General features: G+C 37.5%; 1 protein-coding gene across 5 annotated transcripts in view; it reads right to left on the bottom strand.

The window, feature by feature from the left end:
* Positions 1-740: 740 nt before the first annotated feature.
* The window catches only part of Bicc1 (BicC family RNA binding protein 1), a 262,071-nt gene continuing 244,958 nt past the window's right edge, over positions 741-17,853 (bottom strand). For 4 of the 5 annotated variants that reach the window (XM_074078893.1, XM_074078894.1, XM_074078897.1 and 1 more), the window contains exons 20-21: positions 8,216-8,315; positions 741-3,286 (exon numbers count right to left, since the gene is read on the bottom strand). In XM_074078893.1, coding sequence (XP_073934994.1) covers positions 3,156-3,286; positions 8,216-8,315 — 231 coding nt within the window. In that variant the 3' untranslated portion in view covers positions 741-3,155. Of the gene's footprint in view, positions 3,287-5,617; positions 5,697-8,215; positions 8,316-17,853 lie in introns of all 5 variants that reach the window. The other variant, XM_074078895.1, reaches the window with a different exon arrangement.

Here is a 17,853-nt window from a genome sequence, read left to right as displayed (position 1 = left end):
GGGACATATGTAAAATATATATAATATAGAGATGTAAGTATATACAATGAATGAATAAATAAATGGATAATTTTTCATTGAGACATAGATAAGACTTCAATTATCCAAGAACTCTTGTTCTACAAATTTTAAGAACAATTGGCATAGATATTTCAGGTGGAGATATTGCTAGGAGGAGGGCTAGGATTTCTTTAAGATTTAGCCAAATCTGAGGATAAGTAATACAGTACCAATACCATTTTGAGAATGAGTCTACACAGAATCTCAATGTGATTCAGTGTGTAAGCACTCTGTGTGATAGATAGTACAACAGTCAGTCTCTGAAAGTAGAACCAGGGTCAAAAACCCAGCACCACTTCAGTATGAAGTGCCTTTACTGATGGATGAGGTTGTCAAAGCAGTCATCCACTTCAGTCTTTATAAAAGAAAGAAACAGGAATAAAATATGTTCTATAATGTTACTTTTCTATATGTACTTATGCGTGACCTGAGAAACAATGATTGATTACTGGTCTTAGGTTCACTGGCTAAAATAACGTGCCTTAGCTTCTGGTTGAAAATGAGCTCCATCAATGCAAAATGAGAGGAGAGAGAATGCATATTTAATGCCACTGCAGAAACATCTTTTAACTCTGCTGAAAATAGCCAAAGGAGAAAATATTTCTTAGAAAACAGAAAACAAAGATAGGAATAGATTTTATGTGTAGAGATTAAAAAAAAAAGACATTTCATCTACCAAGAACAATACAAAGGGGTTAAATTTATTTTTCATGTAACAATTGATTAGTTTAGAAAAAAATTCCCATTCTTAAGGTTAATTTCATCTCATTTTTAAAAAAGTGACTAAAAGGACAAAAACCCACACAAAAATACAATCTGTATCTGTTCTATATTTACAGACAACCTTTCTCTATTAAGGCACAGATTGATTAAAAGCTAACATTTATTCAAATAATCCAAATATTTTGTGCATTATATAACACCAACAACTCTGTATATGTAGTGTCATATTCCCTTCATTGCATCAAGAGAAAGTGAGAAAAATAATTTCCAGTGTTTTTATTTTTAGCCACCCTATTTAATCTAGTTTAAGTGGACAATTTTCCCTTTGGCATAATATCAAAGCATTGTTCATAAAACCTATACCAAGTTAATACTGCATTTTTCACTCTGTCTTTGTCGTATTGCAAGTACATGGTAGAGAGCTGGGAAACAGCTCCAAATGATTAGTTTTTATTTTGGGGGAAGGTCTTAATAAAGAAATAGCATAATTTAAAGAATCGTGGAACAGGAGCCCAGTCAGGAATTGTTATGTTGTGCTGGGTTACCTGATGCACTGACAATCAAGTAAGTGAAGGGAGCACCACATGGTCCTCTGTGTTCTTGTGCCTGGGACAACTGCTCCGTACTTGCCAAGGGAGTGATATGGTTCTCTATCTTTAAGAAGATATGGATTATTAGTGCCAGATACAACTAATCTTATGATGAGTTCATTGGCTGTTCCTTCAAGGTCACCAATACTATTTTAAAGTGTGCAAAATATCACTTCAATTCTTGTTCATACTTTAATGAAAAGACGCAGCTATGGAAAAATTAGGCAAATGTTTCTTATCCCACATTTGTATAAGTCCCCAACTGTCATGTAAGCTTATCTAATGCCTTCTGCTCAGAGCACATGAGAGTGGTTTATGTCCACACAGGAAGTCTTGCATACTGAACATAAATAACTCATTGCAGGTAACTGACAACATTTACTATGGGAAAGTTTTCAAACAAATTAATATACTTGGATATAATATTGCTTTGAAGAAAGAAAGGCACTTTAGTGATTTTCTTCATGAATTGAAAACTCTCCATAAATCTACAAATAAGGTGCCTGAAAAGACCTAGGAAACAATGTTGCTTGATTTCTTAGACTTTCACAGTATAAGATTATAACAATAAATCTTAGCCACCTAGAAATTTTTTTTCCTTCAGAATTCCTCTAGCTTTATAAACTGTCACCCTGGAGACTTAAATAAAGCTTTTCCATTCTCAACAAATACAAATTGACTTCAAGCAGACAGATACAGTTTTAGGAGAGTCCTATGACCATATGGGTGTATTAGGAGGCCTGTAACATTTTTCTCTTCATAATGGCAACAGTGCTGTCTTGTCAGATGATTATTTGTCTTTTTTAAATAAAGTGACAATCTAGGGCTCCAGTTATTGAATGCCATCTATTCTCCATAAATCTCTAGTAAATATCAATTTCATCAATTATGTACTGTATGCTTATAATATCTAAAAATAAAAGTTTGATATAAATAAATGTCCTTTAGTGGCAGTATACTAAAAAACAGCCCTTTGCCTTTAGACAACCATTAAAATCATTTTAGCAATACAGGCAGCAGCTAGATATGATGGCTGCAAAGGGTTAACAGTGGAAGTCCGTTTGGTCTGCCTTTGCCCGTTACTGTGAACTAGGTTCATGCTATGTGTTTCTAGGATGCTGACGTTGAACAGAATTGGTCCATTACCAAGTGGACTCACATTTCCCAAAGTCACAAAAACTAATATCCAGTACCATTTCAAATAAAAATTTGATATAATCAAAAAAATGTGACTCAATCTGCTCCGCACCGAGATGTTAGGTGCCATGAAAATGGCTGGGAAGGAGAAAGAGAAATTTCCACAGGACAAGAGGCTAGAACATGTGAGGTGCCAACGACCTCAATACCACTTAAAGCAGTACCAGAAAACCCCACTTTCGATCACTTCTTTAAATCCCCAAATACTAAGCAAGCAAACAAAATAACTCCTAAGTTTTCTGGCATTCCAGATGTCAATTTGTCCTTCATTTTAAGTAAAAATAAAAAAAAATCAGTGCATATGTTATATAGGTAAATAAAAAAGAATAAAGCCCTACCCTCATATTGCAAATTCTGTCCAATTGCCATTTTAAAAAGTAATCCACATTTGGTGTTTATATGGCAATATAAGAACATCTTCTCTCTCTTCTTTCTTTTTGCCACAAAGTACAGGAGTGAATGAGATGCTTTGGTCCTGATACCAGACACCCAGAGTACTGAACACGGTGTGCAGTGAAGGCCATTCACAGATCTTCTCTGTCCAACTCTACAGTTCGCTGGTGGGAGCGGGCCTAGAAGGTACTGCTACCAGCGGCCACTGACACTAGCAATGTCTGAGTGATACTGACGGGGCAGCCTCCCACTTGCTCCACCTTCCAGAAAAGTGGTGCGTGCATTTGGTGGTTCAAATAGCTTTCTTCGGTTTTTATTTAGCTCTAGAGAGAGAGGGAGAGAGAGAGGGAGAAAGAATTGTTAGCCGTTCAGTGGAGAAGTACTATATGCTACAGGACATGGCATTAGAGCTCAGGTAATGGTTACAGTACATTTTGAGGGGAAAGTCAAGTCTGGTGGCAAAAGGAAGACTTTCAGTTAATGGTGGAAACATTTCTGAAATACTAGAAAGTCTGATGTTGGAGGCAGCAATATTGGTAACCTAGAAAACCAAGGGCAGCAAATAGTTTGTATTGTGGTTTAGAAACTATTGGATAGATGTCATTCCCAGAATCCTCTAACCACATTAAGAAAAAGGTCATTTCAAAGGGCGAGGGGGAAATTAAGGCTGAGGAAAGGCACATTATAGAATGTATAGAAGATTATTACATTTACTGAACTTATTCATGTCAAATAAGCAACCATTAAGTTATTAAAGTCAGATGTGAAAAGAAAACCCCACACCAAAACCAAGGCTACTAAAGGAGAGACCAAAGTATTGAGTCATTGCCCCAGGCCTGTGCCAACCTGTGAAGCCTAGGTTTCTTGAGTCAGTTTTATGAAGAATATTTATTTGAATAAAAAAGTCAAAAACAACCAATACTTGAGTACAAATTTTGAAGGAAAACTGAAGTGCCCTATTTTAATTTTAAAGAAACTAAGGTACTTAGAAAACAGTTTAGTGTGTCTACTGCCACGTAAAAACTATTAAAGAGAAAGTTAAAAAGATAAGTGATGCAGACTACCTTATGATTATGTCCTCCATCCCCCAACAGACCCCAGAATCTTAATAATGAATTCAGACAAGTGGATTTGTCTGACCCTGGAAACTAGGGTTTCTGATAGTCACGAAGTGGAAATATCTTCAAATGCATTTAATTTCAAATAGATTAGAGAGATTATATGGGTGACATGCTTAAAGTTGCCTCTTTTGTGAGGGGGCTGGAGGTAGGTGATTCAACACCTTTTATTTGCATGGAACTTGTTTTTTCACCTACACATGCAATGCCCTTTAGACTTCTGAAGTTACATAGTAAGCTACAGCCAGCTGAGAACACGGACTTGGGATGTAGCAGGTCAGGTAGTTAAGGATGGCTACAATGCCGGACACACTCCCGTGTCCTGATTTCTCGAACATGGGTCAAAGCCCTGAACGTTTTACCCCAATGCTTTCCAAAATATAAATGCCTGCCATGTCAGGGTTAAGGCAACAGTGGAGATACCACTCCTTTGTTTACATACAGTTCTTAGGAAAGAAAAATATGTAAGTGATTTCTTGACAAGCATCTATAATCATTTTGTTGTGTTCTGTCCCTAAAGGATAGATAATAATACCATTCTTTATTTTATAGAAAAGAAAAACAGTTTTTTAAAAAGTTGAAATCATCTGTCCACACATCTATTAAGTGATGGAGCTGAAATCCCACCTGCCCAATGCAAAGGTCAATGCCCCAAGCACTGTGCTGCTGTGACCCATCAGACAGAGACCAACTTAGACAGCAGGAATCCAAAACAGAGAAAGTGCTAGTTCCACATATGCCTAATAACAGCATTCTTTCATATTTTAGTCCACCACATTTATTTTTTAAATATATAAAGTTTAGAAACAGGGAAGATATCTTTATCAACAAGAGACAACCTGCATGATGGCTACTGTTTCAAGTTCCTGCAGAGTCCCAGTAGGACTGACATTCCTATTAAAAGTAGAGCAAATGTATCTTGTTTAAACCATCCCCTCCAAACACAGCAGTGCAAACTCAGAAGTTAAGATGGAATTGAATGTATTTAAGACAAACTTCTAGGAGACTTAAGAATAAATGAATCCCCTTAATTAAAGTGCACAGCCTGGGAAAGTCTTATTGCAGTTTCAAGCTGGAAGACTATGTTTGCTGCTTTCTTGTTGGGGGTGTATCTTACGAAGGAGTACATTCCCATATTATAGAGAAGGAAAAGTAGGGTGTGAGGGTAAACTACATTCTTCCTACACACTTAACAAGTGCAAGAGCACATGAAAACAGTGGGCCAATGAAGACAATTTTTAAAAAATAAACACTGAAAAGTTTCTGAAAAGCCGTATCAGCTAGATCTTTGAAAGCGTAAAATGATCATGAGGGCACTCAGCCACTCCCTAAAGATACCATTTCTCAGAGAGTACATACATGTAATTTTTTTTCAATGTGAGGCACAAAGATAAGTCTTTGAGAGAGTTAACCAGGGGTCAGGTCCTACTGAAGACACTTTTGGGTTTTTGTTGTTTTTTAAATTAAAAAGCAAACTCCTTCCTCTGCTTTTTCTTTTCTCAGTAATCCTAAGGCATAGTTTGGGAAAATACCAACCTTTTTCTTTGAAATTCCAAGGTTCACACAATCCTGGCAGCTCTCAGGATCTTGTTGCGGATCTGAACAGAGTCACAAACTAAAAGAATAGGTCGGGAAATGTTAGATCTACCTGAGGCTGTGGCAGAAAGCCCGTCGACAGGACACTAACCTTCCTTTCACTGAGTCTCTACACATCTAGGTAACCAATCACTAAACTAGTCAGAGAGAAATCTGTGAATTTTCAAAAAATCATGAATTTTCAAAAAAAAATTAAATGCATTCTTTAATATTAAAATACATGCCTTCTGGCCCAAGATAGAAACAAAATCAAACCTCATTCTGAAAGAATAACTCTGACTATAAGTTAAAAATCTACAGAATTTTAAAGGGATTTTTGAGCAGACTGTACCTAACCAAGCTGTAACCACAAGACAAATGTGAGTCCGGGCTGCCTAGCTAGGCTGCATGTCTTTGGAAATTGAATGTTCTGGGATTATAAACAATGTCTTTGTTATCAGACACTTTGAATTGGAGAAAGAAGCTTTTTGTTAAAGCGTTTCTCAATAAAACTTATTACTTGCACAGAAAATGATTTTACCAGGTTCAAACAAATGCCCTCAATAAAGTACGTCAAAATCATCTTTAAAAAAATAAAAAACTTCATGCTGTGCAGCACAGCATTCATAGGCATCTTACTCAACATCTAATTTCCTTTAAAAGCAAGAGGCCCTGTGAACCCAACTGAGAGAGGCAGTCTACAGAAGTAGCATATAACCTCAAAAGAGCCATACTGAAGATGATGACTGGGAAAAAACTTAAATCCCTTCTGAGTCCCCCAAACTCAGAGTGAAAGGTACTGATGATCCATCTCTGACCTATGAAAATATTTAGAGATCTGCTCGTAGCTGAAATGTTAACAGTCTGGACTTGGTGCTTGGTGCTTCCATTATTTTGTCACTGCCATTCCATGAATTGCTAATGAAAGACATGGAGTTGTATACACCTCCTCATAAAAACGCTGGCCAGTAAGCACTTTTCAATAGTACAGATGTGCATATGTGAGTTGATCAAATATCAAGTAAATATCATTGTCACTTGCAAATTAGTACAAGAATGTGAAAGTATATAAAGTTAATTTGAATCTAGAAATAGCCCTCCGAGGATAACTTTTAGGAAAAATAAATAAATTGAAAAAACAAGCCTTTTATCATAGATGGTTAAAAAAAAAACAAGGGAGAATCCTGCTATTAACATATACTATTAAAACTGTTGTTTGTCTATTGTCATCAAGTCTGATGTTATAGTACACAGAAGGACAAGTCTCAGAAATGGAAGGTGATCTTACACAATCATCTATCCTTCCCTACCTTCATGATTAATAAACCCAAACCAAAAGAGGTTTGGAAACCTACCCATGAACTCATGATTTCACAGAGGCAAAGCCCAGGACTCCTATTAGCATCCTGTGTTCTTTTCACTATGTCGTGATGATCTTATGAGCACAATGGAATACCTCTACCTTTGGAGTACCACTAATGCAGTTTTTTGAGTACACAAGATGTGATGTGTGCAGACCTTTACCCATGGTGAAGCCTACCAGCTGCCATCATGAAGCTCAATTAGTATTTCCACACTAATTTTTCTGCCTATATCTGCTTCAGATAAAAGATTTCTTAGGGGAAGGTGGGTAAGAAAATGCAATTTGCTGCTAAATAAAAGAGAAAACCACTGAGGTTTTAAATTTTATTTGCTGATCTGATTAGTGAATGTAGTTGGATGAAACTGCTGGCCTCAAGGAACCTAGCTTGCAAATTCAGTGTTCTAAAAAACCAAAGTAATTTCCTCAAAGTACATGATGTTTGGCTTCTGCCTTTTGTGTCTACCTTTTTGAGAGACTGGCACACATTCAAGAACCTTACTGGAAATATTTAAAAAATTTGTAACTCATGACTCATTGTCTGGTTCAATCCCTTTCAAATGAGTGGTACTTAATAAACATATATAGAGTTTTATGGAATATGCAAAAAATACACAAAGAAGGTAGAGTAGGGAAGCAGGTAACATTTTTAAAAAATTTTTGTGACTATCTTCAGGATACTACATCCTGTGATTCACAAATTCTATGAAGACATTGAAAAAATTAGAAGGTATTAAGATTAAATTATATTGCCAAGTTCCAAGCTATGCCAGTGAATGGTCTTTTTTCCCCAGTGCATGATCTCAGTTATGTGCTAGGACACACACATTTGAACATGACATCCAACCAAGAATCATTTGTCACGAACCCAATGATTATTGCTTAATTCAACTGCAACAATGGAGAATTAAATTGTTTCCCCCACTCACATAAGGATATAGTGCAACTGTGGCTATATCCTTCTCAGTAGATCTATTTTAAGGAATGACACTGTCAAGGCAGATTTCAGGCAATGCCTTGATGAAGGAGCAGGGTATTCTCAAAACTGGTCACACTATTGGCAGGAAACCCTCTGAAACCATAACCACTACGGTTTCAGAGTAGTAAGCAAGCAGCTGACAGGGAGAACCAGCCCCACCAGCTGAGACTACTGGTAGATGTTTTTCAGATTTTAAAATGAGTTTAACATTTATATTCACCTGAGATTGCAAGCAGCATTTTCCTCCTGGCACCAAAAGTAGTAATTCCAAGTTCCTTCAAATCCTGATCTGTGAGAGTGAGGAACGTCTGAAGATCAATCTGTGGGTTTAAAAAAACAATCAATCTATAGCCAATATATTAAGTGCTTATTTTCTTAATCACTGTAGGAGTAACACACTATTGTACCTCTTTGTTAGTTATGCTCTGCCTGCTAATGGTGGTGGAACACCATTATGGGACAAGAATTAGGTGGTGAAATGAAAGTGATAATTTTAGCAAAAGACTTAGTCTAAGCCAGTGACTTACTGCAATCAAGAGAAAACTTAGCTCTGAGCATTTCTGTAGGTAGGGCAAAAAGAGAAACAAATATGGTACCATTTTTGTGAACTGACAAAAGGAAGAATCATAACTGTACAGGAAAAAGAAAAAAAATTTCTTAGGTTTATATCATGGATTGGTTACGTGTATCTTTACAAAAAGAAACTAAATAATACAATGGATGTTACCATCTATTGTGCTTTCAATTCCCAGAGTAGAGCACATCTACACATCACTTGACTCAAGCCAGAGTATCGAGTGATTCCAAGATGGCAGCTAGAGGTAGGAAGCAGAAAGCGACCCTCCTATAGTGAAATCTTGGAGAGACGCTGGAGACACACTTTGCAGGCATAATCACCGAGAAAAGGCATAACTTTGACCCCTCCGCATCTCCAGCCGGCGCAGAGAATCTCCACTTCATGTTAAACGGAGAACCGAGGAGGCCCCCGGGGCCGCCAGTGGCCGGCGCCCATACGGCTTGGGAAGACGCGGACCAGGTGAGCTTTGCGGTACCGCGGTTCCCCCACAGACAAGCCTGGGCCAGAGCAGCATAGCCCCCTGGACAGACTGACCTCCACCCGAGGAAAAAAGAGAAACTGACTAATAAGCAATAAGAACAGTTAAGACACGCTGGAAAGAGGGTGGGGCGCCCCGAGCGCTGAAGATTGGGGGAAGGGACTCCTTCCCGGGACTGTAAATAAATAAGCCGGGCGGGCCGGAGAGGGTCTGGCGGGAGCGGGGCGCGCCAGCAACCAGGAGCAGGAAAGCTTGTGAGAGGAGGGAAGACCCACTTCCCACGTGAACTGTAAACAAACACGCAGGCCTGACAACGCGGGGCAGTGTCACCTTTCCCAGTGCTTGGAAAGGGGAAAGCCTGTAGCAGAGGCCCCCCCCCCCTGCACAGGAGAACTCTGAGCAAACAAAGCCTTTGTCTGAGCAAACAAAGGACCAGGTGAGTGCTAGCTCACCCCAGAGATCTGCATAAATAACACCGCCAGCTACAGGCTGAGAGCAGCAGGCAGGCGAGCCACAGTTGCAGATACCACTCTCAGAACTGCCTCCAGACGCTTTTTTTTCTTTTTCTCCCTACCTTTGATGAGAGAACAACCGAATTACACTTGCAAGCCGAAAAACTTACTGAAACTGTATTGCATTTGAACTGGGGACACTTGGTGGGGCTTTTTTGTGTGTGTGTGTGTGTGTGTGTGTGTGTGTGTGTGTGTGAGTGAGTGTGTAGTTTTGTTCTACTTTATGCATACCCTTTGATGAGACAACTACAGAACAACATCTGAGGCACCATCTCCAGGAATGGAGATTGAGACGGACACCCAAATTATTAAGACTGAAACTGCATTGCATATAAACTTGAAAGTTTTTTGGTTTTTTTTTAATTTTCTATTTTCCATTTTATTTTAATTCATTTTTATAAATAGATATTACTTTCATATACTTATTTTTTATTTTTTTTATCTTTGATTTTCAATCCTCTCTCTGTCTCTCTATTGTCTGTTCAGCTTACTGTCGATTAGTACACTAACACTCCCTGTTTATACCTCTGAAACTCTCTTGTCTGATACCTTGTTCTGCTTTCTCCCTCTTGTCTGTATATTTGTTTTCCCCTTTTCTTTAACTTCTTGCTTTCCATCTCAGCTCACTCTTCCATTCTCAATATTACCATTGTTATTATTACAAGCTAGAAAATACTTAATTACACACAGTACAGGGACAGTAACAACACCAAGGACAATGACAGGAAGACAGAAAAAACAAGGAAACCAGTTTCCCCACAGCAAAAAATTAGTACAGGAACCAGAGGGGAATGAAGAGAAGAGAAACTCAGATCCAGACTCCAACAAAATGAAGATAAACTATGCCAAAGGACCCAATGAAGCCCACAAGAATAATTTAAAAGAAGACATACTACAAGTACTCAATGAGAATTTTATAGAGATGATACTGGATAGGGTCAACCAAAATGTACAGGAGACACTCAAAAAATTCCAAGACAATAAAAATAGAGAATTTGAAAAAGCAAAAGAAGAAATAAAGGAAACCATAGAAGCACTGTATAAACACCAAAGTGAAAGAGAGAACACAATGAATAAATGGATAAATGAACTCAGGACAAAAATAGACAACAATAAAGAAGAAAACAGCCAGGATATGGAAAACCTCAGAAAAAAGAATGAAACAGAACTGCAAAACAAAATGGAAGGCCAATCCAGCAGAATAGAACAAACAGAAGACAGAATCTCACAACTTGAAGATGAAATGGTAATTAAAGGAAAAACTGAAGAACTATTAATTAAACAACTCAAGACCTGTGAAAAGAAAATGCAAGAACTCACTGACTCCATCAAAAGACCAAACTTGAGAATCATGGGCATCAAAGAAGGAGAAGAGGTGCAAGCGAAGGGAATGCGTAATATATTCAACAAAATAATAATGGAAAATTTCCCAAATCTAGAGAAAGATATTCCCATACAAATGCAAGAGGCCTCCAGGACACCAAACAGACCAGATCAAAATAGAACTACTCCACGACATATCATCATTAAAACAACAAGTTCAGAAACTAAGGAAAGAATATTGAAGGCTGTAAGAGAGAAAAAACAAGTAACATACAAAGGTAAACCCATCAAAATCACAGCAGACTTCTCAACAGAAACATTAAAAGCAAGAAGAGCGTGGGGTGAGATCTTCCGGGCACTGAATGAAAATAACTTCAACCCCAGGATACTCTACCCAGCAAAGCTATCATTCAAAATAGATGGAGCAATAAAAGTCTTCCATGATAAGCAGAAACTAAAACAGTATGTGACCACAAAGCCACCATTACAAAAGATTCTGCAAGGGATTCTGCACACAGAAAGTGACACCCAACTTAACCATGAAAAGGCAGGCAGCACCAAACCACAGGATAAGAAAAAGCAAGACAGTAGAGAGTAACATCAAGTTAGGTACACACAATCAAACCTTCAAACAACTAAGATAACTAAATGGCAGGAATCACCACATACCTATCAGTACTAACACTTCATGTTAATGGACTTAATTCACCCATCAAAAGACACCGTTTGACAAAATGGATTAAAAAAGAAGATCCAACAATTTGTTGCTTACAGGAGACTCATCTCACCGACAGAAATAAGCATATGCTTAGGATGAAAGGCTGGAAGAAGATTTACCAAGCCAATGGCCCCCGAAAACAAGCAGGAGTAGCAATACTTATCTCTGACAAAGTAGACTTCAAACCTACATTGATCAAACGAGATAAAGAAGGACATTCCATACTAATAAAAGGGGAAATAGACCAAAAGGAAATAATAATCATCAATCTGTACGCACCCAATGTCAACGCACCCAATTTCATCAAACATACCCTGAAAGACCTAAAAGCATATATAAACGCCAACACAGTGGTTGTGGGAGACTTTAACACTCCATTATCATCAATAGATAGGTCATCCAAGCAAAAACTCAATAAAGAAATCCAAGATCTAAAATATGCAATAGATCAAGTGGACCTAGTAGATGTCTACAGAACATTTCATCCAACCTCTACACAATATACATTCTTCTCAGCAGCCCATGGAACCTTCTCCAAAATAGATCATATCCTAGGGCACAAAGCAAGCCTCAGCAAATATAAGAAAATAGAAATAATACCATGCATACTATCTGACCACAATGCAGTAAAAGTAGAACTCAACAACAAAAGTAAAGACAAAAAGCATGCAAACAGCTGGAAACTAAATAACTCATTACTTAATGAAGAATGGATCATCGATGCAATAAAAGAGGAAATTAAGAAGTCCCTAGAAGTCAATGAAAATGAAAACACAACCTACCGGAACCTATGGGACACAGCTAAGGCATTCTTGAGAGGAAAGTTTATAGCCATGAGTGCATATATTAAAAAGACTGAAAGATCCCAAATCAATGACCTAATGATACATCTCAAACTCTTAGAAAAACAAGAACAAGCAAATCCCAAAATAAATAGAAGGAGAGAAATAATAAAAATAAGAGCTGAAATCAACGAAATAGAAACCAAAAAAACCATACAAAGAATTAATGAAACAAAAAGTTGGTTCTTTGAAAAAATAAACAAGATCGATAGACCCCTGGCAAACCTGACTAAAATGAGTAGAGAAAAAACCCAAATTAGTAGAATCAGGAATGCAAAAGGGGAGATAACAACAAACACCATGGAAGTCCAGGAAATCATCAGAGACTACTTTGAGAACCTATATTCAAATAAATTTGAAAATCTAAAAGAAATGGACAGATTTCTAGATACATATGATCATCCAAAACTGAACCAAGAGGAAATTAATCACCTGAATAGACCTATAACACAAAATGAAATTGAAGCAGCAATCAAGAGTCTCCCCAAAAAGAAAATTCCAGGACCTGATGGATTCTCTGCTGAATTCTATCAGACCTTTAAAGAAGAACTGATACCAACCCTCCTTAAACTGTTCCATGAAATAGAAAGGGAAGGAAAACTGCCAAACACATTTTATGAAGCCAGTATTACACTTATCCCAAAACCAGGCAAAGACACCTCCAAAAAGGAGAACTATAGGCAAATCTCCTTAATGAACATTGATGCAAAAATCCTCAACAAAATAATGGCAAATCGAATTCAGCAACACATCAAAAAGATTATTCACCACAACCAGGTAGGCTTCATCCCAGGGATGCAGGGGTGGTTCAACATACGAAAATCAATAAATGTAATAAACCACATTAACAGAAGCAAAGACAAAAACCACTTGATCATCTCAATAGATGCAGAAAAAGCCTTTGATAAGATCCAACATCATTTCATGATAAAAGCTCTAAGAAAACTAGGAATAGAAGGAAAGTTCCTCAACATTATAAAAGCTATATATGACAAACCTACAGCCAGCATTATACTTAACGGAGAAAAATTAAAACCATTCCCTCTAAAATCAGGAACCAGACAAGGATGCCCACTATCTCCACTCCTATTCAACATAGTACTGGAATTCCTAGCCAGAGCAATTAGGCAAGAAGAAGGAATAAAAGGAATACAAATAGGTAAAGAAACTGTCAAAATATCCCTATTTGCAGACGACATGATCCTATACCTTAAAGACCCAAAAAACTCTACTCAAAAGCTCCTAGACACCATCAATAGCTATAGCAAGGTAGCAGGATATAAAATCAACATAGAAAAATCATTAGCATTTCTATACACTAACAATGAGCAAACGGAAAAAGAATGTATGAAAACAATTCCATTTACAATAGCCTCAAAAAAAATCAAATACCTAGGTGTAAACCTAACAAAAGATGTGAAAGACCTCTACAAGGAAAACTATACACTTCTGAAGAAAGAGATTGAGGAAGACTATAGAAAGTGGAGAGATCTCCCATGCTCATGGATTGGTAGAATCAACATAGTAAAAATGTCGATACTCCCCAAAGTAATCTACATGTTTAATGCAATTCCCATCAAAATTCCAATGACATTCATTAAAGAGATTGAAAAATCTACTGTGAAATTTATATGGAAACACAAGAGGCCACGAATAGCCAAGGCAATACTCAGTCAAAAGAACAATGCAGGAGGTATCACAATACCCGACTTCAAACTATATTACAAAGCAATAACAATAAAAACAGCATGGTACTGGCACAAAAACAGACATGAAGACCAGTGGAACAGAATAGAGGACCCAGATATGAAGCCACACAACTATGAGCAACTTATCTTTGACAAAGGAGCTAAAAATATACGATGGAGAAATAGCAGCCTCTTCAACAAAAACTGCTGGGAAAACTGGTTAGCAGTCTGCAAAAAACTGAAACTAGATCCATGTATATCACCCTATACCAAGATTAACTCAAAATGGATCAAGGATCTTAATATCAGACCCCAAACTCTTAAGTTGATACAAGAAAGAGTAGGAAATACTCTGGAGTTAGTAGGTATAGGTAAGAACTTTCTCAATGAAACCCCAGCAGCACAGCAACTAAGAGATAGCATAGATAAATGGGACCTCATAAAACTAAAAAGCTTCTGTTCATCAAAAGAAATGGTCTCTAAACTGAAGAGAACACCCACAGAGTGGGAGAAAATATTTGCCAATTATACATCAGACAAAGGACTGATAACCAGAATATAAAGGGAACTTAAAAAACTAAATTCTCCCAAAACTAATGAACCAATAAAGAAATGGGCATGTGAACTAAACAGAACTTTCTCAAAAGAAGAAATTCAAATGGCCAGAAAACACATGAAAAAATGCTCACCATCTCTAGCAATAAAGGAAATGCAAATTAAAACCACACTAAGATTCCACCTCACCCCTGTTAGAATAGCCATCATCAGCAACACCACCAACAACAGGTGTTGGCGAGGATGCGGGGAAAAAGGAACCCTCTTACACTGTTGGTGGGAATGTAGACTAGTACAACCACTCTGGAAAAAAATTTGGAGGCTACTTAAAAAGATGGACATCGATCTACCATTTGATCCAGCAATACCACTCTTGGGGATATACCCAAAAGACTGTTACTCCAGAGGCACCTGCACATCCATGTTTATTGCGGCACTATTCACAATAGCCAAGTTATGGAAACAGCCAAGATGCCCCAGCACTGACGAATGGATTAAGAAAATGTGGTATCTATACACAATGGAATTTTATGCAGCCATGAAGAAGAACGAAATGTTATCATTCGCTGGTAAATGGATGGAATTGGAGAACATCATTCTGAGTGAGGTTAGCCTGGCCCAAAAGACCAAAAATCGTATGTTCTCCCTCTTATGTGGACATTAGATCAAGGGCAAACACAACAAGGGAATTGGACTATGAGCACATGATAAAAGCGAGAGCACACAAGGGAGGGGTGAGGATAGGTAAGACACCTAAAAAACTAGCTAGCATTTGTTGCCCTTAATGCAGAGAAACTAAAGCAGATACCTTAAAGCAACTGAGGCCAATAGGAAAAGGGGACCAGGAACTAGAGAAAAGGTTAGATCAAAAAGAATTAACCTAGAAGGTAACACCCACGCACAGGAAATCAATGTGAGTCAATGCCCTGTATAGCTATCCTTATCTCAACCAGCAAAACCCCTTGTTCCTTCCTATTATTGCTTATACTCTCTCTACAACAAAATTAGAGATAAGGGCAAAATAGTTTCTGCTGGGTATTGAGGGGGGGAGCGGGAGGGGGTGGAGTGGGTGGTAAGGGAGGGGGTGGGGGCAGGGGGGAGAAATGAACCAAGCCTTGTATGCACATATGAATAATAAAAGAAAAATGAAAAAAAAAAAAGCCAGAGTATCTCTAAAAATAACAGAAAAATAAAAGTACTTGCAGGGACATCAGCAATAAAAATATGTAGGAAATGGCCCAAGGACCTAACTTGTCCTTTTAAGACAGTGTGAGTACTTGAAAGGCAACAGACTTCAAAGTCAGAGAAAGCTGAGTTCAAAACCTACTCTGTCATTGCTACTTGTGGGTACTTAGGACTGACAATATAGTAACATGCAGGGCTATTACTACAAAAAATATAACTAAATATAAATCAGTGGGCTTACCACAGGATTAAATAATTGGCACCTGTGGCCATTTATAACAGACAACGATTTATTATCTGTGAAAGTTACTAAATTGAATCTTTAACATGTTTATAATAAATTCAGTATCGTGAGGTTAATTAGTGGGAAATTCTTATTAAGTTATACCTGAATATTAGAAAATATCTCTCATAAAAGAAGCAGATTACCAAATTTCAATACACCATAAAGAAGTAAAACATAATTTCCATGAAACTATACTGAACACATTCAAAGTTCTTGTTTTGATTTTGAGGGTACATCTAGATCTTACAAAATCTTAAGGTCATGTATCACAATTCTAAAGATATGTTTTTAAAATTCTATTTTATAGCTCAAGACCTTAAGCTTTCCTCTAAAAGTCTTACGCTTCAAGGGCTATACTGTCACTGTTGCAACTACTCCCCTCTGCTGTTGTACCTGAGAGCAGCCACAGAAAATCCAGAAACAAGTGGGAGTGGCTGTTTCCCAGTAAAGCTCTCCTGACAATATGTGGAAGCAAGGCTGCAAGCTACAATTTACTGACCATGTCCTAGCTAATAAACTATTAAGCAAAGCCACTCTGGCTGTATACCTATGTTTTTTTTTTCTTCTTGGGTAATTGGGTAAAAAGCACCTACAAGAAATTTATTTCTATGCTTCTTCAAATAGGAAATCTAGATAACAACAAACTCAAATCCCTTTTATGTCTGGCAAGTGACACTACCTTTGTTCTTATGCTTCCCAGTCAACTGTAATCCTCTAACCAGCAAGATTCAATGGATGGAAACAGTGCTTAAATAGTTTAGGATGAAATGGCTATCCAACTTAGAACATCCTTGGTTAAACAAACCCTAATTTAGATTTGGAAGAAAGAAAACAAAATCAGTTCCCTGAAATCCAATATACACATGGCAGTATCTTTTTCAGTGTAACAAGCAAAACTGTTCAGTAATTAAACTTAATTATTATTAAGCTGTGGGCATGAACTACCTAGTAAAAACCTTGGATTTGTTGTTGGCTGATACATGCCTGAGAATTACTGATTTAATTTCCAACACGAAATTAAGCCAACCAGCACCAAACTTGAATTATGTATTGATTTAAAAAAGATTAATTTACAGAACTGTTCTGATGAGTTAGGGTAGCTGTGTGCTAGTTAGGTGATAGTACTATTGGAAGGAATTCTGCTCAGGGTTTTTTTTCTGCTTGCCAATATGTAACAGGCCATGGCTAATCCGCTGGATGAAAATCCATGGTAGTGATGGTTCAGAAGACATCTCAATGCTGTTTCAGTTCAGCAAAACCGAAACATAAATATATGAATGAATCTGTTAAAAGATTATATTCTGTGAGAATGGACTTTAGTAGTGTAACTAGGATGGGCCAAACACAGGCACAGATATTTATTTCGACTATTACTATTTACTTCTAAGTGCCACAAAGATAGTAACAATGGACGCAAGAATGAAATCTTGCTATCTCCAGACTTGACACTGACATTGGGAGAACTGTAAATCCACAAGTTCACGTGACTCAATATACCAGCTAGGCCTTTCAGCTAAAACTGGTGAAAGATGATGGCTCTGGTGCATTTTTGCAAACAATTTTCTCTATTTCCGCTTTCCTGTGTTTACTAGCTGTACCAAACAAATAAGAAATGAGATGACATTTTTCTTAGCAGCAAGAACAAGCTTTGAGAATTGAATAAATGCTTAGTGAAAGTACAGTCATAGGTCAAT

This window comes from Castor canadensis, chromosome 7 (genome assembly GCF_047511655.1).
Source record: "Castor canadensis chromosome 7, mCasCan1.hap1v2, whole genome shotgun sequence".
In the NCBI taxonomy this organism is placed as follows: Eukaryota; Metazoa; Chordata; class Mammalia; order Rodentia; family Castoridae; genus Castor; species Castor canadensis.
Note: the sequence above shows the minus strand (reverse complement) of the source record. Positions and strands in the feature narration are given on the sequence as shown.